At 47.1% G+C, this 24,609-nt stretch overlaps 1 protein-coding gene across 20 annotated transcripts in view; it reads right to left on the reverse strand.

The window, feature by feature from the left end:
* The window catches only part of fubp3 (far upstream element (FUSE) binding protein 3), a 30,506-nt gene extending 10,416 nt beyond the window's left edge, over nt 1-20,090 (reverse strand). For 3 of the 20 annotated variants that reach the window (XM_080527935.1, XM_080527926.1, XM_080527919.1), the window contains exons 1-12: nt 19,960-20,090; nt 15,575-15,686; nt 15,338-15,394; nt 10,964-10,994; nt 10,380-10,429; nt 10,020-10,091; nt 9,516-9,573; nt 7,933-8,095; nt 4,708-4,806; nt 4,068-4,193; nt 3,499-3,610; nt 2,097-2,203 (exon numbers count right to left, since the gene is read on the reverse strand). In XM_080527935.1, the coding sequence (XP_080384061.1) occupies nt 2,097-2,203; nt 3,499-3,610; nt 4,068-4,193; nt 4,708-4,806; nt 7,933-8,095; nt 9,516-9,573; nt 10,020-10,091; nt 10,380-10,429; nt 10,964-10,994; nt 15,338-15,394; nt 15,575-15,686; nt 19,960-20,058 (1,086 nt within the window). In that variant the 5' untranslated portion in view covers nt 20,059-20,090. Of the gene's footprint in view, nt 1-2,096; nt 2,204-3,498; nt 3,611-3,676; nt 3,780-4,067; nt 4,194-4,707; nt 4,807-7,932; nt 8,096-9,515; nt 9,574-10,019; nt 10,092-10,379; nt 10,430-10,963; nt 10,998-15,337; nt 15,395-15,574; nt 15,687-19,959 lie in introns of all 20 variants that reach the window. The other 17 variants (XM_080527920.1, XM_080527934.1, XM_080527937.1 and 14 more) reach the window with 12 other exon arrangements.
* Nucleotides 20,091-24,609: the final 4,519 nt, after the last annotated feature.

Raw genomic sequence — 24,609 nt, forward strand, 5'->3', positions numbered from 1 at the left:
TTGCTAGAAGTAGAATAAACTCTCATTAAAAATGATACTGTTCAAAACTAATGCAACAGATTCAAATGAACAGGAATAATTTCAAACAACACACGGCTAACTAAACATTCTCAACAGTCATGTTGACTCTACAGGCTTAGCTGTAAGGACAGATAACATATATATATATATGATAGATAGAGGGACTGAGACTATGGTCATATATGAGAGGTATGTGAGATGTATGAGAGTCTATGAGACTGTGTGACCAAGTGCTCCACCCTGTGGGGACCCTCAGTGTGCTCCAGCATTTGAGACAGTGACATCACCCATTGTGACATCACCAGTATCCTTTTCCCCAGTGTTTGCCCAGTGTCCAGTGTCTGTGACAGTCAGGTGATAAATCAGGTGACAGTGGCTTTTCTCTGAGACACCCTGGACCCCCTGTTTACCGGCGTATACCTGTGAGGTGTTTACCTGGGTGTACACCTGTCTGAGGAAGTCCCCCCCGCCCAGCCACAGGGACAGGGGGTCCAGGGAGGGCTGGAGGGGCGCCAGGGTGGGCCTGTCTGGGAGCCAACCCCCCCGGGTATGGGTGGGCTGCAGGGGCATGAGGTGACAGCAGGACTTACTGGAGAAATACTGAGGCAGGGCGTAGCGCAAGTTGGGCACTGTCCACATTGATTTTACAGCAATGAACGTCTTCATAAGGGTAACGTTCCTGATAGTCCCATGTCCATACATTCTGGTTAGAAGACCAACTCTGTTTCGTTTTCTTAGTACTTAACCTCTGTCAATGACATTGAGGTTGAATCTAATCTAAAAGAAAAAACATGATTTTTGATCTGTTGGATGGCTGGCTATGTGTGGGCTTTCTTAAAGCAGAGTGAAATGTCTGTATGTCTGTAATGACGTACAAATAAATGACAGAATTGTTTAGATTCTAATTTGGCTTCCCAGACGGCCGGAGGGTGGCAGCAGGTAGTCTTAGAGCCAGGTGGGCCAGAACACGAGTTTAAACATCCATTGAGGAAATGTCCTGATCTGGGGCCTCGTTTATAAAGCTTGCGTACGCAAAAAAGCGTGCGGAGGCAACTTCGACAAAAGTTGTGGGATTTATATATAAAAAAGACTTGGCGTGAAAATGTGCGCTCCTCCACGCACACTGGGACCCTTGCGTACGCACAGAAACTGGAGAAATGAGCAACTGTGACTCTGATGGCAGAAGAATGAAACTGGAGAAACGCTTTGAAATTGCTGCCATTATGTAAAATAAATGGAAATATTACCTCTCACGTTTTATATATGAAGGAGCGCATACTGCACATATATTTGCCCTTGTCCTGTACACATTACACAGTACATATATCTTTACTGGACATATTGATATTCATGCAAATATATTGACTGTCAAGGACATTAAGGTTGAATCTAATCTAAAAGAAAAAACATGATTTAAGATAATAAATACAAACAGATCTGTTTTTGCAAAACAACCCCTCAAATATGTTGTACAGTTAAACTGGGAATCATATTTAATTGGATCTGTAATTATTAAACAATACTTGGATGTTATGAAATGTATTATCCTAAATAATAAGGTGAACAGTAGGACAAATTACGTTTAAACTGATTCCGTTTTCGATGCAGTCTGGCATATACGAGCGAAGAGGTTCATATTGTTATGACGTGTTCGTTGCGCAGAAATTCACTGGGTGATTTTTCTGTTCTTCCAAGGCGGGGCATTTCACTGACACTCGTTCACGTGCGCAAAAATTTGAGATGATGATGATGTGATTTATAAAAGGGAAACAGGCGTGGGACGTGCGTTTTATAAATCCGAATGTTGGTGTGCGTAAACGTTCTTTCTGGTCTACGTACGCAAGCTTTGTACGCCGGTTCTACGCAAAGCTTTATAAATGAGGCCCCAGGTCAGTTCTAGTGGGGGTCTGTGGTGTCTTGTCCTGTTGTGTTCTGTAGGTGTTGTGTTCTGCAGTGTGTTGTGTAGGGTTCTGCTGTGTTTGGTGTTGTTCTGTAGGGTTCTGTTGTGTGCTGTAGGGTTCTGCAGGGCTGTGCTGTGTGTTTTCGGTGTGCGGTGTTGTTCTGCAGTATAGTACCTGTACCTGTGCCGTATGGACCAGCTCGTTGATGAGGTGGACCGCGTGCTGGCAGCGGTCCGGCTGGCCCATCACCTGGGCGATCCTGTCAGGGCTGATGCCGTCATCTGGAGGGGGGAGGGGAGACGAGACGGGTCAGTACCGTCACCACACCAACAGTGCCACACAGTTTTTCCTGATTTATGTGAAATGACCATGTCAAACTCCGGGTCCTACGGTGGATCAGCACCCTGACAAAGTCTCACTACCCTCAGCTCTTCTGCTATTAAAATGGATCCTGACCCTAACCCCCTCACCTGGTTTGAACTGGATCCTGACCCTAACCTCTCACCTGGTTTGAACTGGATCCTGACCATAACCCCCTCACAGGGTTTCCGTTAGAAAAAATTGGCGCCGGTCAACGTGTCCGGGAAGATTTCAATTTACCGGACAAACGTGAGATATTCCGGTCATCATATTAAAATATAATATAGCTGTTTGTCACGGTGATTACTGTTGTGTAGCCTATATATGCCGTTTAATGTCTATTTCTCATCCGATACGATTAGATGCGAGCTATATAATAAATATAATAATATAGGCTTTCATGATTCGCATGCACGCTATGTCATATGTCCAGCGCTGAACGCGCGCCACACTGGGAACTGAACAGACTGCATCGATCAATGAACGGACTCCACATTACGTTAACTGAAGTCTGTTAAATTGTTTGGGATTAATGTGAGTTTTCTATTTTCTCTTTCCAGTTTTACCCTTTTTTATCAATAAAACAACGTCCTTTCTATAACCAGGTCTCGCTGGTTGGGAAGGCATTTAGTTTAGCTGCCTGTCAAATCATACTTACTCGGACTCGGGAGTATGACAATGAGGAGAACATAACTGTTTATTGAAAAACAATTGATAGGCAGGCTGGGATACGTATATAAAGAAATACCACAATGTCTAGATTTATAACCTTTTATTGAAAAGTGCAACATTCTCATATTCGTTGCTCCTCTCGTGAATCTGTTATTCCGCCCCGATTTTTTGCACGGTGAGCAGAACATTTTTCCTTCCCCATCTAACGCTGTTTCGCGGAGTCATCATCATGCCGGTGTCAAATCATATAATAATAAAAGAAATATATAGCCTGTAGTATATTGCTATGTTTAGCATAGATCTGGGATTGATTGCTATTGCCTCCGTAGCATTACATCTTGACAATGTTATCATCGATCGACTAGTGTGGTCTAGTTGTCGTTGGGATGCTGAATAAACATGCTCGTTGAACGTTGCTCCAGAGACCCGAGTATTATTAATATAAAGTGTATCTTGTAAGTTAGAGAACAACAAGACACAACATAGCCTATATATTCGTCTTTTTTAATATAGAAGGAATCAGAATGTGACAATTAAACTTCACCTCTCTCACCTGGTTTGAACTGGATCCTGACCCCGGCATCGTTCTGGATCTTCTTGATCATCTCCCCGTTCCTGCCGATGACGATGCCGACAGCAAACCTGGGGACAGCAACCTGGGGGGCCAGAGGGGCAGCCCCCTCACCTGGTTTGAACTGGATCCTGACCCTCACCTCTCTCACCTGGTTTGAACTGGATCCTGACCCCGGCATCGTTCTGGATCTTCTTGATCATCTCCCCGTTCCTGCCGATGACTATGCCGACAGCAAACCTGGGGACAGCAACCTGGGGGGCCAGAGGGGGGGTTAGGGGAGACGTATGGAGGTAGAACGCACAAGAGAACATTCATTCAACATTGTATACTCTATCCAGTCTCACTGGATATAGGTGCTAGCCAGGGGAGGCCGGCGGAGGTAGAAACGGGAGGACGGGCTGGTTGTGATGCGTGGAACGGAATGAGGAACGGTATCAAAACGTGTGTGATAACATTCCTCATTCCAGTGAGCGCCCAGCGTCCTCCCATCTCCACCTCCAGCAGCCTGCCCTGGGGCCAGTAGGGGTCAGGGTCCTTACATCCAGGCTGCTGCCCCCGAGTCTGGACCCAAAGTCCCCCCCCCCGCCGACGCCGCCCCTGCCGCCGGCCCGGAAGTCCCCCTGGTCCTTGTCACGGATGATCTCCACCACCAGCTCTCGTGCTTGCTGTAGAACACACACATATACACACACGTCAAGAACGCAGGGTTCCACACTGTAATGCATCATCTAATCAACGTATGAAGCGAGAGAGAGAGAGAGGCCATGGTGAGGGGGGAGAGAGAGAGAGAGGCTGTGGTGAGGGGACATAGAGAGGCCCCTGGCCATGGTGAGGGGAGGTGGGGGAGAGAGAGAGAGAGAGAGGTCTCTGGCCATGGTGAGGGGAGGTGGGGGAGAGAGAGAGAGAGAGAGAGATGCCTCTGGCCATGGTGAGGGGAGGTGGGGGAGAGAGAGAGAGAGAGAGATGCCTCTGGCCATGGTGAGGGGAGGTGGGGGAGAGAGAGAGAGAGAGAGAGAGAGAGAGAGGGGGAGAGAGAGAGGGGGAGAGGGAGAGAGAGAGGCCTCTGGCCGTGGTGTGGGGAGGTGGGGGAGAGAGAGAGAGAGAGAGGGAGAGAGAGAGGCCTCTGGCCGTGGTGAGTGGAGGGGAGGGAGAGAGAGAGAGAGAGAGAGAGGCACAGACCTGGACTTTGTAGGGATCCCCAGTGATTCTCAGAGGCTTGTCAGCTCCAGTGGGCATGGGGCCATCCTGGATCATGATCATCTTCACACCGGTTCTCTCCTGCAGGACACACACACACACACACACACACCACGCAGTATAAACACTAGAGGAACACACACACATCAGCATATACTTCCACACAGATCAGACAGAAAGTGCTATGGCCGAACACAATAAGACCAGGAAGTCATCAACCGTAGAGAAGTCATGAGAAGAATCACACGGGGAAGTCAGTGTCATTTCATCTGACGTAAACACCACAAACAAAACAAATATACTCAGTGTTTCCCCTACCATTGCCTTGGGCCTCCCGCCCCCGCAAGAAAAATGTTCAATGTCATTTTTTAAATAATAATATTTTTCTCCCAGTTGTATATGGCCGAAATATGTTTATTATGTGGTCGAAATATGTTTATTCTGTGTCATTTGCCTAATTTATGTGCACCCTCATTTAATATGTTTCTCCTCTGTGCGTTTTGCTGCCACGCTTGTCCGCTTGTTGTCTCCTCGTTTCACGAAGGGCGGGGCTCAGCTCCCTCCACACACATGCTCTGACGTGCTAATCTCAAACAAGCCATTCGTCTCTACTGTAAGTGCAAATAAAGGCCAACAATAATAGTTTTAGTAATGGACGGACGTAGACCCCAAACCTCATCATTATTATTATTATTATTATTATTATTTTCTGAAATCATTCTAGCCCAATTACAGTCATGATGTTACACACTCCGGTACAGTAGCCTACATACACGCACCTCATTGGTCCGCAAGTAGTCTCGCGCTTCGCCCGGAGAATAATTGTTTAGCGCGCGAGTGTGTGTGTGTGTGAGAGAGAGAGAGACAGAGAGAGAGAGAGAGACAGAGAGAGAGAGAGACAGAGAGACAGAGAGAGAGACAGAGAGAGAGAGAGAGAGACAGAGAGAGAGACAGAGAGAGGGACAGAGAGAGAGAGAGACAGAGAGAGAGAAAGATGAAGTAAGAAGTCAGCAGATGAAAGTAAGCAAAGTAAGTAACCGTAGCAAATATAATTTCTGAATTTCTGACAGAAAACATTGGTTCAAATTGTTCGTTATTATTGTGACTTAACTAGAAAGTGTCTGATTGTAGTTCCATGGTGACTAGAAAGTGTCTAGTTCCATTGTGTGAATAGTGTTAATGAACTAGCAAGCTAGCTAGCTAGCTCAGAGGTGATTAGTAGGGATGTCCCGATCCCACTTTTTCACTACCGATACCGATACCGATACCTGGGCTACGGGTATCGGCGATACCGATACCGATCCGATATTTGTATACATTTTTTTACCCCTGAATAATAACAAATACCTCCCCAGTATATAGTCCACACCAACAACAGTTAAATTAAAAACTGCCAGCCTTTATTAAAGCAACAAATGCGACGTGTTGTGGATTGGAACTACGGATCATAAGCTTTCAAATGATGTGTCATACATTGAAATCCGAAAAAATATGAAGTTAGAGTCATTTGAATGTTGTTAGACGTCAGGCACATATAGGGTTAACCTCTTTGTAATGAAACCGGAAGCACACAGCGCAGCGCTATGCACATTTTAAGCGCATATAGGACTCGCGTGAAGCGCTATGCGCATTTTAAGCGCATATAGGACTCGCGTGAAGCATTTCTGCGACACGCGTTTTTGTTCACTGTTTTTCTCACAAAGCTACTAGCCAACTGTCATGCACGTGACCACTGGCGACTACTGTTGTCGTCACTTGAGCGACACGCCGGAACGGGCACGCGGATCGGGCACGCGGATCGGAGCCTTTTTTTTTTCTGGTCCGATCTCCGATCCAGCATTCAGGACCAATATCGGGTCGATATCCGATCTCAGTATCGGATCGGGACATCCCTAGTGATTAGTAATAATAGATGGTAGTAGTAATAATACAATATGTCTTATTCTGCTAGAATTGGGCTTTATGGTAATAAAATACAATAAAAAAATTGATTGAAGCATTGGAACAAACCCTCACTCATTGGAAATGTCTGTTTTTCCATAGATGGACATAAGATTGTTTTTCAGGTGAGAGAGTCAAGTCAAAATGACATTATCTGACTGCATTGCCCACAGCAACCCAATATACAATTAGAATGATGTTATAAATTGATATGGATCAATTTATACCTCTTATTAGATTATACATATTCTGGTTGTTATGTTTGCCTTTCGGTGGACAGCAAAAGAGGGAGAGAGGAGGATAGAGAGGGAGAGGAGGAGGAGAGAGAGCAGGATGGAGTCAGCACACCAAAGAGACAGCAAGAACCAGGTGAGAAAGTGGACAGGTAGTCAAGACCACAAGTAGCCTTGAGAACCTATGGTTCTGGTGCAGCACCCTCAGCACCCCCTTCATTACTTGTAATAGGATGTAATAAACGGTTGACACACATGGCAATAAAAAAACATGAATCTTGAATTAGCAAAACATTTTTGCTATTTAAACATGTCAGCATGTCATCACTGACAGATGACAGGTAGATAATGAAAGGTAGTAAAAAAAACTGGAAAATGATGTTGCCAGACTTGCAGACTTTTTAACCAGACCCTGTCACATGTTTGTGTGTGATTGTCAGTGCAAAGAGGGAGAGAGGAGGATGGAGATGACACAGAGAGAGAGAGAGAGAGAGAGAGAGAGAGAGAAAGAGAGAGAGAGAGAGAGAGAGAGTGAGAGAGAGCAAGAGCAGGAAGAACCAGGCGAGAAAGTGGACAGATAGTGAAGTCAAGATTGTTATAGTGTCAAAACAGTAAAACAATTAATAGAAAATAAGTGATGGCTTTGTGGCTCAACAATAAAGTCTATAAATTATCATATTTGTTCTAGTCACATAATTGATATTCTGATATTACAGAGATAACTTGTTCTGATACACTAATTGTGGGGGGGGGGGGAGAAATTAACAAACACACACATGACTATAGCACTCACACACGCACACACCTGTAGTTGTTTATTTAAGTTGTTTTTAAGTTATTTTTTTCTGAGTGGGGCAGTCCCACTCATAGTTTTCATTTTATTGGAAGTGAACAGACAGGAAAGTAAGGAGAAGAAGGGAGAGAGAGGGCATGTCAGCAGGGCATGGGCCGGAATCGAACCCATGCCGACATGGGCATGTGTGTGCACTGATGACCCTAACCCTGGACCACTGGACCACCCCAGGCCACACACCTGGAGTTGTTTGATGGTGTCCCCTCCCTTGCCGATGACCAGGCCCACTTTGCTGGCGGGGATGAGGATCTCCTGGATGGCGCTGTTCCCGTCCATCTCGCTGTGGAAGCCCGGCCCGTTCCGACACCGGTCCACGATCTGACTCAGCAGGCGCTTGGCCTGGCTGTGGGGGGGGGGAGAAGGGGAATTAGAATGAGCCCCGTCCTCTGATTTCTACCTCCACCAGCCTCCCCTCACTAACAAGTTGTCAGAGGCTACAGAGCCCGTGTGAAAATAAATGTTGGTACATTGTGGGCAGTGTTGCCCCATACATAGACGAGACTGTGGCAGGCCACCATAGTCTAATTTGTCCTGTCTCATAACGAACCGAAAGCATTTTTAGCTCAGTTTTTTTCCATGTATTTATCGTTGCTCCCGCCCCCCCCCGGACAATTACATTTTTACAGACTTTTTATTTTATTTTAATAAATGGTCCACCCGCCACAGTCTCACAAAATCCTGTGTGAAACACTGGAGTGTGAATTCTTCCTCTATGAGTGTGTGACAGTGAGTGTGAGAAGGTGACAGTGAGAAGGTGACAAGAGTGAGAAGGTGACAGGGTGAGTGTGATAAGGTGACAGGGTGAGAGTGAGAAGGTGACAGGGTGAATGTGAGAAGGTGACAGGGTGAGTGTGAGAAGGTGACAGGGTGAGTGTGAGAAGGTGACAGGGTGAGTGTGAGAAGGTGACAGGGTGAGTGTGAGAAGGTGACAGGGTGAGTGTGAGAAGGTGACAGGGTGAGTGTGAGAAGGTGACAGGGTGAGTGTGAGAAGGTGACAGGGTGAGAGTGAGAAGGTGACAGGGTGAGAGTGTGAGGGTGACAAGGAGAAGGTGACAGGGTGAGAAGGTGACAGGGTGAGTGTGTGAAGGTGACAAGAAGGAGAAGGTGACAGTGAGAGTGAGAAGGTGACAGGGTGAGTGTGAGAAGGTGACAGGGTGAGAGTGAGAAGGTGACAGGGTGAGTGTGAGAAGGTGACAGGGTGAGAGTGAGAAGGTGACAGGGTGAGTGTGAGAAGGTGACAGGGTGAGAGTGAGAAGGTGACAGTGAGAAGGTGACAGTGAGAAGGTGACAAGAGTGAGAAGGTGACAGGGTGAGTGTGAGAAGGTGACAGGGTGGGTGTGAGAAGGTGACAGGATGAGAGTGAGAAGGTGACAGGATGAGAGTGAGAAGGTGACAGGGTGAGTGTGAGAAGGTGACCGGGTGAGTGTGAGAAGGTGACAGGGTGAGTGTGAGAAGGTGACAGGATGAGAGTGAGAAGGTGACAGGGTGAGAGTGAGAAGGTGACAGGGTGAGAGTGAGAAGGTGACAGGGTGAGAGTGAGAAGGTGACAGGGTGAGTGTGAGAAGGTGACAGGGTGAGAGTGAGAAGGTGACAGGGTGAGAGTGAGAAGGTGACAGGGTGAGTGTGAGAAGGTGACCGGGTGAGAAGGTGACAGGGTGAGTGTGAGAAGGTGACAGGGTGAGAGTGAGAAGGTGACAGGGTGAGTGTGAGAAGGTGACTGGGTGAGTGTGAGAAGGTGATAGGGTGAGTGTGAGAAGACTTACTCGATGTTCTCTGGGCTGCCAGTCAGGGTGCAGGGCCTGTCCAACATCCCTGCACTGTCTGTTACAACACAACACAGAGAGGTTACACACACACACACACACACACACACACACCACTTCCAGACAGTCATGAGGAGTGACATACACACACGCACACGTACGTACAAGCACACACACGTACAAGCGCACACGCACACACGGCGTATGAACGCTACCGTCGTCAGTGAAACACTTATTGAAGACAGGTTGCAACACATTGGTGACACTAAACTGTCAACGTTTGACATAGTCAGTCAAGTCATATTGAACCAACGGGGTTTGCCACGGGCTCAGGGGTTTATGTAACCGTGGGAACCTGTTGAGCAGGGAATCTGATCGTGCCTCGCTGGGTGTGGCCCTTTTCTGGGCCTCAGAAAACCGCCGCTACCACCTCCTCAAGTACCAACACGAGTCTGGCAGCGGAACGGACCGGAATGTCTGTAGGAACCTGCAGGAATCACTCACCTGCAGCGATCTGGATCTTACAGCCGGACTCCAACTGAATTCTAGTGATCTGCTCTCCACCTCTGCCAATGACTGAGGGAGGGAGGGTGGAGAGAGAGAGAGAGAGAGAGAGAGAGGGGGGTGACGGGGGGAAAGGGGTGGGTGGGTGGTGACGGGGGGAGAGACCGAGAGAGAACGAGAAAGAGCATGAGAGAGAACAAGAGAGAGAGAGCAATTGAAAAGGTCAATGTGTGAGTTTAATGGCCTCAAGCAATGACTGAAGCTAAGTTTTGAGTCAATCCTAGTGATTGACTCAAGTCGACAAAGCAACGTTTGAGTTGATCACTGGGAGTGAGTGGAGAGGCCAAAAGGCAGACTTACTGAATCCAACCATCTTATCAGGCACTTTGAAGTCTTCTGTCATTATAGCCCTGAAACACAAGACAGAGAGAGAGAGAAAATCAATGACTCGTCTGACGTCACTAAACCACAGAGAGGTTGATCTGTCTTCTGAAGAAGAGAGGATGAACCCCCCCCCCCCCTCAAAATGGTTGCCCTTTTCAATCCCACGATACTCAGAAAACCCCGGGTTGCCCTTTTCACACCCCTAGCACTGACTGGAGAGAGCTAAATCAGTCCTGCGTTCTTAGGCGGAGCTGAGAGCTAACCTTTCACTTCAGACGAGGCCTGCAGATTTAAAAAACAGTGTCAGCTGTGTCGAGTTTGGTGACAGGAAGAACCTGTCTGTCTGTGAGTCGGAGCTCAGGTGGGCGGAAGAGAGGTGCGCTCAAGAGAGGTGGGGGTGTCGAGACATGTCAGAACTTTACTTTTTAAATTTATTTATGTTTTTTAAGAATAGGATAGGAGAGGATTGGGGGGAGGCCTAATTGGTCTCTTGTGAATCGATATGTACACACAGTAGATGAAGCTCATTAATATAAACAGTAATGCGAGTTAAGACTTACCTTTGATGTACCATTCCTCCCAGCTGGTTAGCTACTGGAACGACAAGAGGGGGGTGGGCGGGGTGAGGAGAGGAGGAAAAAGAGGGTGAAACCATTAACATGGGAAAAATACACTTCATTCATTGTCAAACCTGAATCATATGAAATACATCAAGTCTATAGGAAATAAGGGAGGGGGGAGGAGGATGAGGATACGAGACCATTCACAGTCTGTGTGATAGATGGACGGATGGATGGACGGATAGATTGATCAGCTTGGGTCATTGTAAAACGCTGAATACTATTAAAATGAAATTCACTGGAGCCGCACAATGGAGAGGGGGAGTGGATGAGACAGAAACAGATGGAGACGACTCTGGCAATCCTGTGTCACTGTCTGACCCACAGCAGGGGAGCGCACCGCTATGGAAATGAGCAGCGTGTGTGTGTGTGTGCGAGCAAGGACAGGTGGGCGTTGAGAGCGGCAGTCACAGACGGGTCACTGGTGATTGGCGCCGACTTGCATTTTGACAGGCCGCGTTAAGGAGGGGTCTGGAGGGTTCGCTGGGCGATCAGCGGCCGTCGACCGACGCAGCACGACTGATATCCAACAAGGTTCACCTCCGTCTGACGGCGGACCGCCCGCACACAGGTTGATGCTGGAAACGCATTTACGGAGGTAGAGAAGTGGAATAGAATGGGCTATGAATATCTATCTATCTATCTATATAATATAAGAGTGGGCTATGAATATCTATCTATCTATCTATCTATAATATAAGAGTGGGCTATGAATATCTATCTATCTATAATATAAGAGTGGGCTATGAATATCAAGCGTACGGTGACACCAGCTCATGCCTTGACGACACAGCCACAGCATTTTAAGGCACAAAGTCCCTCTCTCCTTCATGTCTCACTGGGATTAATGTGACGCAGGGTCGACACGGCGGAACAGCGTAATGTAGTCAAGACGACACCAGAGATATTTCTGGATACATAACCGTGACGGAGAAAACCAAACTTGTTTTCTGTCACGGGGGGCAAACGGTTGGAGCCCAGAGTGAGATAAGACCGCCAGACGGCCCCAAAAAACCTCAACGACAATTTCACACTAGTTATTCAGCCACGCATTCCCAGATAAAACAGCATATGCACATCTGTCCACAAGATAAGGAGACAATAAATTACATTCTCACTTCGTGGTTATGAAATTGCCCTTAAATATGCATTTTCCCCCAACACTTATCATTTCCCAAAAACTATTAGGCTAAAACACCAGGAGGCTCGAGTGGAAAAATCCAGAAGAAGAAAATGTGTTTTACTCTGGAGTTTGCCAGATAAAAAGGAGGAGAGCTTCAGAAAACCTGAGCGTCAGAAAAACAACCGACAGCCAAGCCCCTTCACAGCAAAGGCTTCAGGCTTCAGAGCCGAAAGGCATCCTAATCATCAGTGATTACACTCACTCGTGTGACCGGCCCTTTATTAGATCAGGCCAGGCCATTCCCTCAGCTAAATACTAGAATATTCCCTAGTCTACACATACTAGAACATTCTCCTAGTCTAAATACTACAACATCAGGCCTGGCCTAAATACTCTTCTCATTTGAAACGCTTCAATAAAACCACTAGAACTGGGAGGGGTTGGAGTAAGTCCTGAGTAAGGCCTTATGTAAGACCTAGGCTAGTTATTACTACTAGAACTGGAGTAGGTCCAGTTGGTCCTGGGTAACCTGGGTTATGCCCAGCCAAATCCATGTTTAGAGGTAGCCGCTAGCTAACATTACATTGATCATACTCGTAAGACTTTTCACAACAAAAAAAAAAAAAGCCAGTTGAGAGAGGACGCTGGCGTTGCTTGTTCGCCGATTCTCCGCCCGAAATCTAGATATACTTGCAGTATACAGAGTAGATTGTCCTACAAAGACACTTCGATTTAGATTCAGTAATCAAAAAATTAATTAGACCCCTACACTTTGTTTTATTTCTTTGTTTCTTTTTATTTTACTACTCAATCTTTTCAGTTTGTAAAGCGTCTTTGAGTGTCTAGAAAAGCACTATATAAGTCTAATGTATTATTATTATTATTATTAAGTATGGGGCTGGAGTCGGTCCTGAGCGAGGCCTTAGGGAAGGTTCAGCCAACGGGTCTGGAAGAGGGGATTTCCCAAAACAAGGTTTTTTTCCATAAAGTGGCTTCAGCCCACAGCGGCTGAATTCCCTTAGATCTGACTCTGGCCTGCCTTAAGACGGGGGAAGGAGGTGGACGACTAAGTGGACGATGACGTCGTCGACGGTAACCGAACAAGCAAGGGATCAAAGGTGCTTGTTCTTATAACCCTCTCTAACTCCTGCAACAGTAGCAGTAAAACTAACCCGTGTTGGCGGCCACAATCTTCCAAACAATAGAAGTCAGTTGACAGTCCCGTTTACAGATAATGTGTTCAAAAACAACTGTGCCTAAAAACCCAAAACGGCCACCGTGATTTAAAGAAAGAGTTAGCAGATTAAGGAATTGATTCTGCACAGCAACAAGCTCTCAAACCGACTCAATCAGCAGTAACCCCCGACAGACAGTGTCTACACACGGAACCGGCATGCAGTTCCCTTTCTACGCGGTGAACTTTGACCACATCCTGTTTCACTCACTGCATTGGTGGGCTGTGCAGCTCGGAGACGTGTTCTACAACCCTGACGGCCTGGTGTGGAACCTGCTTCTGCTGCTGCTTGTGGTTTCCCCAAGAAATATGTGTCTTTTGATTGGTTGATTGGGGACTGGGGGGGGGCCAAGGGTCCATTTCAGGTCAGGCAATTCAGTGAGAACGACAAATTGCTATTCCCATTTTCAAATGAGGAAGATTCTGAATGAATATTTTTAGTTAGGCTACTTCCTGAATAGAAATGGAATTGACCCCCATCTTATGAGGTGGCCCGGTGCAGCAGGCCAGAGGCAGGCCCGGTGTTAAGATGTGAAATCCCCTCAGCAGGGCCTCTAAGTGACATGGGACCTGCTTCCGTTCTGACCTGGACAGTTAATTTACTTTGCGGCGGACGGAGAGAGTAATCCTGCCCTGAAATAACACTGAGAGGGAGAGAGAGAGAGAGAGAGAGAGGAGAGGGCACTGACCAGTCTCTGTCTGCAGAGGACAGATGGACGGACAGTCGGACACAAAACACACTCACTCACTCTTATTCGATAATAACTTGGGTTACTGGGTTCTTGGGGTAGGACACAAGATATTCTTGGCCAACTGTAGATTGCTTCAGTAGATGCTTCAGACATACAAAGGCTTTCATACAAATCAGAAAAACACAGTATAGCAGCAAATTTTTTTTTTTTAAAGGGACAGAATGTCCTAACTGCTTCTTCCTACACTCCCCACTACCAGCGTTGCCTCCTGCGCGCACGCAAACTGTCAAGCTACCAGCACAAAGATCATCACAGTCAGTCATCACACAGAGTTCCTGTACGCTCCACATGCTAATCAGCTAGCCGCTAGTCACATTACACCTCCCAGAAATACATAAATACATAACATAGAATGGACAAACAAGAGTGTCAACCAGGACCAACTATAATTTTGGGGTGTTTGCCATTACGGTTCTCTTGAAGATGTCTGCCTGCCTGCCTGTCCCTCTCCCTGTCCCTGCCCCTCTCCCTGTCCCACTGCGTGTCTGCCCCTCCATGCCCCTCTCCCTGTCCCACTGCCTCCCTGCCCCTCTGCCTGTCTGTCCCTCCCTGCCCCTCTCCCTCCCTCTCTCCCTCCCTGCCCCCCTGTCCTACTGCCTCCCTGTCCCTCCCTGCCCCCTGTCTGTCCCTCCCTGCCCCCATGTCTGTCCCTCCCTGCCCCCCTGTCTGTCCCTCCCTGCCCCTCTCCCTACCCGTCTGTCCCTCCCTGCCCCCGTCTGCCTGTCTGTCCCTCCCTGCCCCCCTGTCCTACTGCCTCCCTGTCCCTCTCCCTGCCTGCCCGCCGCCCCAAGGCAGTAGGTCACACAAAGGTCTCAGAGATATGCTGCTGCTGCTGCTACTAGCCTGTTAATTAAACACACCGCGTGCGTGTAGCCTAACGGAGGCCGGTGTGTTACGTAACACACTGTTAGTATTGGCTCTATTGACAGTAGGGTTTCATTAAACTAACACTGTCTTCTAGTCATTGTTTCGCAGTACGCTCTCCCTCACGTGCACACGTACACACACACACACACACACGCACACGCGTAGACAGGCACACACGTACACACACACGTACACACACAGAGAGGAGTGAGAACAGTCAGGTGCAGAGGTCTAGCCTCCACAGCAGAGCTATTTAGAGAAGGCCTGCTCTACAGTAGGGGGATAAGTGTCGGAGCTTATGTTAAGCAGCAGGATTGCATTGTATGGAGGTGGCCCACCTGTGTGACGCTGTACGAAGGTTGAGGGGAGGAGGGAGGGAAGGAGGGAGGGGTGTTCTGTGGGGAGGAAATGTGGGCTAGAACGTCAGAGTTCAAGTAAACATTTACACCAAAATGGTTGATTCTGATACTCTCCTAGTGGGAGAAGTCTGGTGTTCTTTGTGTACAACCAGTTAGAAATTGCTCCCGAGTGTAAAAGTTCCCTAGTTGGTGACGGCGTTGTGGACGCAGCGTTACCTCCATCGTCCATCGAGCGCTTCTGGCCTCCGTAGCCGTAGAGAGAGGGGTCGACCACGGGGGAAGAGTTGTTCATGTGGGGCATCTGGTCACTGCCCATCTTAGCCGCAATCTGACGAGAGAAGAGGTGGAGGGAGAGGGAGAGAGAGAGAGAGAGAGAGAGAGAGAGGATGAGTGAATAGCCTGGACAGAAACATTTAACCAGGTACGTCTGCGTCCTCTCTTATGTCATCGTTATCTTCACACAAAAAAGAAAAAGAAAAAAAGGCACCTACGGTACCCCCCCCCTCCCGTCTCCCTCTCCTACAGACGAACACATTTGAACGGCAGAAATGGCCGAAGCGCATAATGTAACCAACATCACACACATGACGTGCATTTGAAATAAAACCACCTACAAACACCTCACACGAAATTAGCCACTTGCCAAGTGCTATTAGCTCCCGGCGTCCCCCCAGAGAGACTGGCATTCAAATCTAGACAAACACTGCACAAAAGCACTGAGGCGCACTTCGCCCTCCTCTCCTCTCCTCCCCTCCCCTGGACTCCACTCCTGGCACCTCTCTCCATTGAAAAGTATAGAGTTTCACAAAATTACACTCAATTGGAGATCTCTGCTGGGCTGGAAATTGAAGTCATTTCGCAATATGAAAATACAATGTCTCCAATTAGAGCCTCACAATTAAGGCCTTCCATCACCTTCGGCAGCCATTACGTACTTCAGAGCCCGGTGGTGAAAGTGAGAGGGGTGGGAGACTGGGGAGGGAGGGAGGGAGGGAACGAGGGAAAGAAGAAAAAGAAAACAAGCTTTCCAACATGGCTCCTGATCCCGGGCTGAGCTGAGTCTGGGGATGGGGTCCACGGAGGGGGCTCAGAGAGAGAGAGAGAGAGAGAGAGGCTGGGGAGAGGGCTCCACCTCTTCCCTGGAGCTAAACCTTCTTTTCTCGGGAATGTCGAGGGTGGTATGCCAGCAATGCGAGTGCCGCACACCGATAAATCAACCACCCAGGGAAAGGATAGGGCTTTGGCCTAGTACAGAACAAGGTAAACAAGCTAGCTCCCAATTGCTCCCAAGACAACCAGGCGCTTGTTAGGGGGATGGGGAGGCGGAGGGGGGGGAAGACTAGCTCCACGAGGAACAGGAATGCTAGAGGACAGTCTGCTTTAGAGGGACGGGAACATTCCCGGGAGTCAGAGGGGCTGTTCGCTGAATCTGCAGGGTAAAACCCTCCCATGGGTGGGAGGTGGGCTCTAGTGTAAATGGTAGTGAATCTCAGTCAGTCTCAGTGGAAAAAACAGTAGCATCACTGAGATAACAAGTCAATGATAGCCAAGTCACTAGTCATTTTGTGATATCAACATTTCTCTGAACATATCTGACTTTCTGTAGCTGGTCCTCCTGACAAAGGTATATGTTATAATATGTTTTATAACATATGTTTATAACATACACGTGCTTTATAAGAATTGTTACACATTCACGTCTTGTTGTTGTTTGTGACCGTCGTGTACTTTTGCCCCCATGAATATAAATAGTCGATACGAGACGCTTGCCAACACTTCTCATTCACACGGGAGAAGAGGAGGGATTTGTCGACGAGTAGGGAGTCGACTCGAGTGATTAGGTTGTAAATATGGAGCTGATAAAACGTCACAAGTGCTTGTATGTACTTGAATAAAGGGCCAAGCGGGAAGCAGGGCCTACAGTGCTCGGCCCAGACAGATTATATAACTACCAGCACCAACAACAACTAGCCCCATAGAGAGAGAGAGAGACGCCACAGCGACTCAGTACTTCTCCGTCACAACAGCCTTCCATACAGATATTTACGACCCGTTGACACTGCCTCCCAGCACGCAGAAAATACAATTCCGGCAGGTTATTTTGGGCTGAAGTGTTTCCTTGGAGGTAGCACACAGGAACTGGGTTTTTGATATCTTGGGATCCCCATACAGGAGTCTGGGCAGTGAAAGGCCCAGTGACTCTGGCCATGGGCCCAGTTCTATCCGCCCCCCCCCCCCCCACCCCCTCCAGTGGAGTTGATAAAAGCTAAAAGCGCGAACGGCGTGGGGCCACCCTCCTCCCTGTGTTTCCAGCACAGGTCCCTCTAGGAAGACCCACGGGGGAGCCGGCAGGGACAGCTGAGTACGACACTCTGGTATCAGGAGGGAATCTAAAACCACCCACCTGTAGCGTGTTGCTTGGGTACAAGGCCAGCCAGCCACACACACACACACACACACACACACACACACACACGTGTTCCCAACTACTGGGGGCAAGCACACAGCTAAGACAGAGTGGGGTGGGGGTGGGGGGCGGGGTGGGGTGGGGTGACAACGACGACTGAAAGCCATTATGAAATAGACACCGGTCCGGCCAGACATGTGCTTATCAGGGGAGGCTGGTGGTGGAAGGTCCTGCCGGGGCCATACATACTGAAATGGATGCACTCATTGCAATGTAAGTCGCTTTGGATCAAAGCGTCAGCTAAATGGCATATACAGGAAGAAGATCGGGAGGATGGGCTCATTGTAATGCACGGAATTGAATGAGGAGCATGTCTGATGGCATTCCTTATTCTGTTCATTACAATGAGCCTGTCCTCCGATTTCTACCGCCACCAGCCTCCCCTGGTGCTTAGTGCCATAAACTAATTACAAGGAATGTGTGAGAGAATACATTAAATGCATCTGACTGCGATTTTGTCGGCGACCAAGTCCAACAGTTGCCATTAGCTTTTATAATATGCTGTCATGGAGTCCAGCTCATTGTTGTCCTAGTCTCTGGACCAAGGAGATATGACAAGATGAGAGCAGGTGTGTTTAAGCACTGTGGGGGAGCGTGTGTGTGTGTGTGGCGAGGGGGGTTATAAATCAGATCACACCTCCAAGACAGTAACCCAGAAGCTGTTTGGCAACTTTGTTACCTCGCTATGCATTCTAGTTCTGTTTCAAACGCCATTATGTGACTACATGATTAGCCTACATAATGTATTATGGTTTACACAGTGAGTGAATGTTTCCTGTGATTGTGAAATAAATTATCCTACAAACTTATATAGCACAAGTAGAATTCCATACACATACTGTAGCAGATGGGACTCCTAAACGCTCCACTTTCATTTCGAGCTCTACAAGACCTTTTTAGTGAGCAATACCTAATAGTTGAGCAATGACTGATCATTTTGAAGGGGCACGAATTACTTGGTTAGCTTGGCTTACTTCCTTCCTAGCTACCTAATTCCCACCCATGCCAAGACTAAACCTAAGTTCTGGCTAAATGATCATAGTGTGACCTAGTTGGCACTAAGGACGTAGCTACATTGTTGATCATTGGTATTAGCTACAGTATATATCCTCTAATTGCAAAACAAGAAAAGTACTATTTTTGAGAGAGCACATTTCCCATGAAACCAAGTGGTTTTTGCTAAACCTGGCTAGTAGTAGTTCTCCACGTTGCTTTCTTAAGTGAGCTGTGAGCTTTGTGAACGTGGCCAGATAGCTGCTTCGTCGTGCGTTTCAGAAGAAGGGCTTATTAACTTGTTTAACCAGCTAGCACAGATTACCAAGCTAGCCAGCAAGCAAGCTAGGCTAGTCGATGGCTAGTCTATAACTCCACCTAGCTTAGCCAGCAGTAGTGAGATTAGCAGCAAGCTAGCTGAGTAGCCAGACAGGCGTTTTACTAACTTAGTATTCTCAAATCGATTGACATGCTTGGATCTCTTAGAGCCATTAAAAGCCCAGGGGGGCTGCAAATCAACTAAACGCACCGAACTCACCAGCCTGTTATCGAGGCTAAGCTAACTTCTGACAAGAAGACGCGTGGCCCCCGAAATCAATCAGCTGATATGTGGACTGGAGGCTTCAGCCACGGAGCTAGGCCACAGCCACCAGAGAAGGTCTGGGCTACTAGGCTAACTAGCTTCAACTTCTCTGGGCTTTACAACAGGTTGCAGTTTGTTGCTTATGCCGTGTTTTTGTTTAAAAGTTACTCTCACTTCAGAAGTATCATCACGCGAGGTATTATCTTATCTAAATCACACCGATCATGCTTTATGTCTAGTTCATTTGCTGGTCATTTGGAGTGTTTTATTGGGCGTCTTTTGGCCTCGCATTCTCCTAATCTCCACGCCTGCACAGCCCCCCATGCAGTCTTTAGCACTTGAAACCTTGTGTGGCTAACGTTAGCCTTAGCTTAGCATGTGCATACAGTAGCAGTGTGATTTTTTTGCGAGTAAGGAGAGGGGGGGTGGGGGGTGGGTATGGGGGTTAAAAAAAAAAGTGCACTCTTGTCTTCCACCATGCCCGAATGGTCTTTGCCCCGTTTGTTTTCTCGTCTGCTAAATCTAATCGGTTTTGTCTTCGTTGGAATGTTTTATTACCTGTCGGGCCCGGTGCAAAGCGTCGGCGAAGCCATCTGATTTCGTCCCAGGCTGAGCCACCGAGGCCTGTCCCTGTACCAGCTCCGCCATCATCATCATCCCTACTACTGCAGCTCTCAGGCGACACACCGAAAAACCCTGCTAGACTAGCGAGCACACGCGCCGACCCCAGGAAGAGGAAGCTGAGAGCGAGCTGTAAGCGAAGTCTCGCGACATTCAGCACCACCCCCGCTCTGGAAAGTAGCTCTTGGCCGATGTTCGCGCGATACTTGACAGGTCGCGTGAACATGTTCTCCGGAAGTAGAATGTAGGGTAGGAGAGCTCTGTGTGATTTAAAGTGCATGAGCCCATGTAATGCAATGAGAGAAAAGGCTGAAAAGCCTATCAATTGGGAATGTTTCATAATTAATTATTATACATTTTTGTGTGCTTTGGTTTATGTATATGTTTTGGGGAGAGGAGCGTTTGGTCACACATAAGTTGATGAATTTTGTCTTTCATTTTATTCACTCCATCTTAGCTTTTTTTTTAAATGTGTTTTATTTTTTATTTTTACCTTCCTTTTACAGAGACTGTTCTTAAACGTGAACAACTGATTTTGTTCACTGATTTTCACTGATTTAGTTTAATGTAATGTAGATTAATGTTTTATGTAGCCTCAAGTTGACCCCACACTATAATAATCATGTTTTTTCCTTTGTCTATGACTTGTTGCCCTTCCCCTCTGTAAATATGCCTGTTTTGGTGATGTACATCTGCGAATAAAGAAGTGTTTTATTGTAAATAGGATGCAATAGTAGCTTATAATCGATGTGGTTGGACTCCAATAATTGCAGTGAGATGTCCTACAGACAGATGGAAATTGAGGAATATTGAGTTTCCTCCTTGCGGCACATGTGGAAACATCTATTGTTGCACATCTGGCAAGGGCCAGCAGTTTGGGGAGAGGGGAGTTATATTACTGCAGATTTCTAGACTGTTTATGCAAAGCAGTTCCTGCCCCTTAAATTGCATCCAAACCCTAATGGTATGAGTGTCGATCCAGGCCAAGGCCTAACATTGATGTAGGGACAAAACTGAATTCATTGGCCTGACAGTAAGAAACACAGTAAGTTACTTCTTTTTAATTGAGCAATTATTGCATACTCTCTTTGTGTATTATCATTTCTGTTATTTACCCACTCCCCCCTGCCCACCCATGTACATTCAAACATATTCTGTACAGCCTATAGGCCCCTACATGTGTTACGGACCGTGTGTGGGCTATGGCTGTGACTGCTGAGGGGTGGGGAGGAGGGGCTTGAACATGGCTGATTACACTGATCTGTAAGACAGACAGATTGACGTTCCCTGTGTCTACAGACAGACTGACAGACAGGCAGATTAACATTCCCTGGGTCTACAGACAGACAGACAGGCAGATTGATGTTCCCCGAGTCTACAGACAGACTGACAGACAGACAGACAGATTGCCATTTCTCTGGTCTACAGACAGGCAGATTAACATTCCCTGGGTTTACAGACAGACTGACAGACAGGCAGATTGATGTTCCCTGGGTCTACAGACAGATTGCCATTTCTCTGGTCTACAGACAGGCAGATTAACATTCCCTGGGTCTACAGATAGACTGACAGACAGGCAGATTAACATTCCCTGGGTCTACAGACAGACAGACAGACAGACAGGCAGATTGATGTTCCCTCGGCCTACAGACAGACTGACAGACAGGCAGATTGATGTTCCCTCGGCCTACAGACAGACTGACAGACAGGCAGATTAACATTCCCTGGGTCTACAGACAGACAGACAGACAGACAGACAGGCAGATTGATGTTCCCTCGGTCTACAGACAGACTGACAGACAGGCAGATTAACATTTCCCTCTTTTCGTTGCAATGTATTACCTGTCGGGCCCGTGCAAAGCGTCGGCGAAGCCATCTGATTTCGTTCCAGGCTGAGCCACCGACGCAGCCTATAGACAGACACCCTATAGACAGACACCCTATAGACAGACAGGCAGGCAGACTGACATTTCCCTAGTCTACAGACAGAGAGACAGACAGATTGGCCTTCCCTGGATCTCCAGACAGACAGGCAGATTAGATTGACATTTCCCTGGGTCTACAGACAGACAGGCAGATTGAGGGATACACAGAGATATCCATTTCCAGGCCTGGTCAGCCTGCGGCATTTCATCACCTGCAGAAAAGAGGAGAAGAAATTAAGTGGGGAAAGAAAGAGAGGGTTGGCATTACCATATAACAAGCTAGACTGACACCTCTAAATGAACATCTCCAATTTAGCACAAGTGAAGTATGATATTTCGCCACTATTGCTACCATGTGCTCGGCAATGTATTCAGACTCAGGGGTTGGAGGCACGGTCAAAATCCTGGCATCAAAGGGTAAGTCAGGCGTTCACACAAAACCATTAAAGATTCAGCCGCTTTTTCCCCTCCACCCCATACCCCCCTCCCCCCCCCCGCCCCCCCAGTGCAGTGCAGGAGAATGGGGATAGTCAAAGCAGGTGTGGGCCGCTGGACTCCTGCCAGTGAGAACAGTGGGAACTAAGATGAGAGTAGAGGGGGTGGAGGGGGTAAGTGTTGTTACCATACCAGGCTGATCAAGTGTCACGTCGCTGCCTCTCCTCCCCATCACTGTCTCGTTGAGGAGGGTCTCTTGTCTCCTGGGTTGTCTGGGATGAAATGAACCAACTTGAGTGCATACATCAACGGTGTGTGTGTGTGGTGTGTGGTGTGTGTGTGTGTGTGGGTGTCTCAAAAATAACCAGCTTGTGGGATACATTCCAAATGACAAAAACATGACCTTTCTCTGTATGAATGTAGAGTGGTTGTGCTGGCCTCAGGCGTGTGACGTAGACCTGCTGCATTTGAGGAATAAAAAACACATTCAGTTGACCAGTTTATATCAGTCTCCAAATGGTTGCAAAATGCAATACAACATCTTTGTACAACGTGCATTGATATATCATGATGCAGTTGTTTCTTTCACTTCTGAGTTATAGTGACTAAGATGTGAATGCATGCAGTTGTGAAAAATGTGAACCAATAAAAAATGTGAACCAATGTAAACCAACTCTCTGAATGCTCCTTTCAAAATGTGTACTCTGAACTTTATTTATTAAAATGAAAATCTCAATTACACGTCCAACAGTTTTTTGTTGTTGTTGATGTTGCTTTGCTTTGCCTCCTGTAAGCCTATAGCTATCAATGTGTTTTCTCAGCAGGCTATATCGGTTTCTAACATACGAATGTGAATGAATAGAGAATGAACATGAATCAATCGGCTTATGAGCTATAGTATCAGTCGCATATGGATGATAAGTGAGCACAGATGGCCAGAGAAGGACAGATGGTGAAAAGTTTGAACATTGGCACTGTCACTCAGACATATGAAAGACTTTGTACTATTAACTGCTTTAATTGGTCTACATTATTGATGATTACATAAGTATTATGGATCCAGATGTTAGGCTGATCCAGGATTCATTTAGGAAAACATATGTTAAGAGATGTAAGGAATAAGAAGATAATAAAGGAGAATCTTCTGGAGTGGGAAAAAAAAACAAAAAACATCTAGAGACAGCCTTTTAACTCTCGCACTTGCAAAACACAACAATATATATTTTTCTGTTGTTGAAAAAAGAGAAAAAAATGCTGAAACAAACAGCGGCACACATTTGTCTTCCCTTCCTCCTTCCTCAGAAGAGAGGGCCATATGAAGCTGTAATGGCTTTATAATTGCAGCAGCTCGCCCCGGCGTCGTTCATGTGAAATTGTAAAGGCAGGACTCGGGGGACACACAGAGATATGGTTTCCTTCAGAGACCTGGCACTGTAGGTATCCCTGTCTCTCCGTCCAGCTCTCATTCAAATCCAAACCATTGTCTATGGAGAGACGCGATGAATAAAAAAAAAAGTGCTTCTTTAATGCAACTTCAAAGCAAGCCGAGGGAAAACGATCCTTTCTGTATCCATAGCGGGTAACTATGGGAGACCTGTAGGCAACAATAGGCAACAAAATGAAAACAAGTCAAGAGAGGGATGGAAAAAAAAAAAGAAGAGGAGGGGAAAGATATGAAGTGGTATCATGGCTGGGGAAGGAGTGCGATAAAACATAAAACCCAAACCCCTGTGACAGGTCACATCCTGCAATGAAAGAGAAAAGATTGACAGATGAAAAGAAGAAAACAGAGCGGGGCTTTCTCCAATAGATACACTTTTACCTCCATGTTTTTGCTCTCCCACTTTTCTTTTCAGCTACCTCAGCCCCCCCCATCCCTCCATCCCCCAGCCACTTTGCTTTGATTCAGCTCTGTATCTGTATTTTAAATGACTCAATTACACAGGATCCTGTGGTGAAAATTACGGATGTTTTCCACTATTTCCCTCTCTCCACTGGGATACGGTGACCCCTCCTTTCTCCATCTCTCCTGCCCTCTCTCCCCACCTGTCCTATTCTCTCCTCCTTTCTCCCTCCAGCCCCCCCATCTCTCCTCGGAAAATGTTCACTTTATTGTGTGTCGATCTTCGACTGAGAGGAAATAATAGCTAAATGGGCTTGTTTGTGAGTTCCTCTCACCGTGAGCTGTCAAAGAGAGTGTTTTGCCGCTGTTCTCTAGACGTTAAAC

This window comes from Nansenia antarctica (genome assembly GCF_963989245.1).
Source record: "Nansenia antarctica genome assembly, chromosome: 4".
NCBI lineage: Eukaryota > Metazoa > Chordata > Actinopteri > Argentiniformes > Microstomatidae > Nansenia > Nansenia antarctica.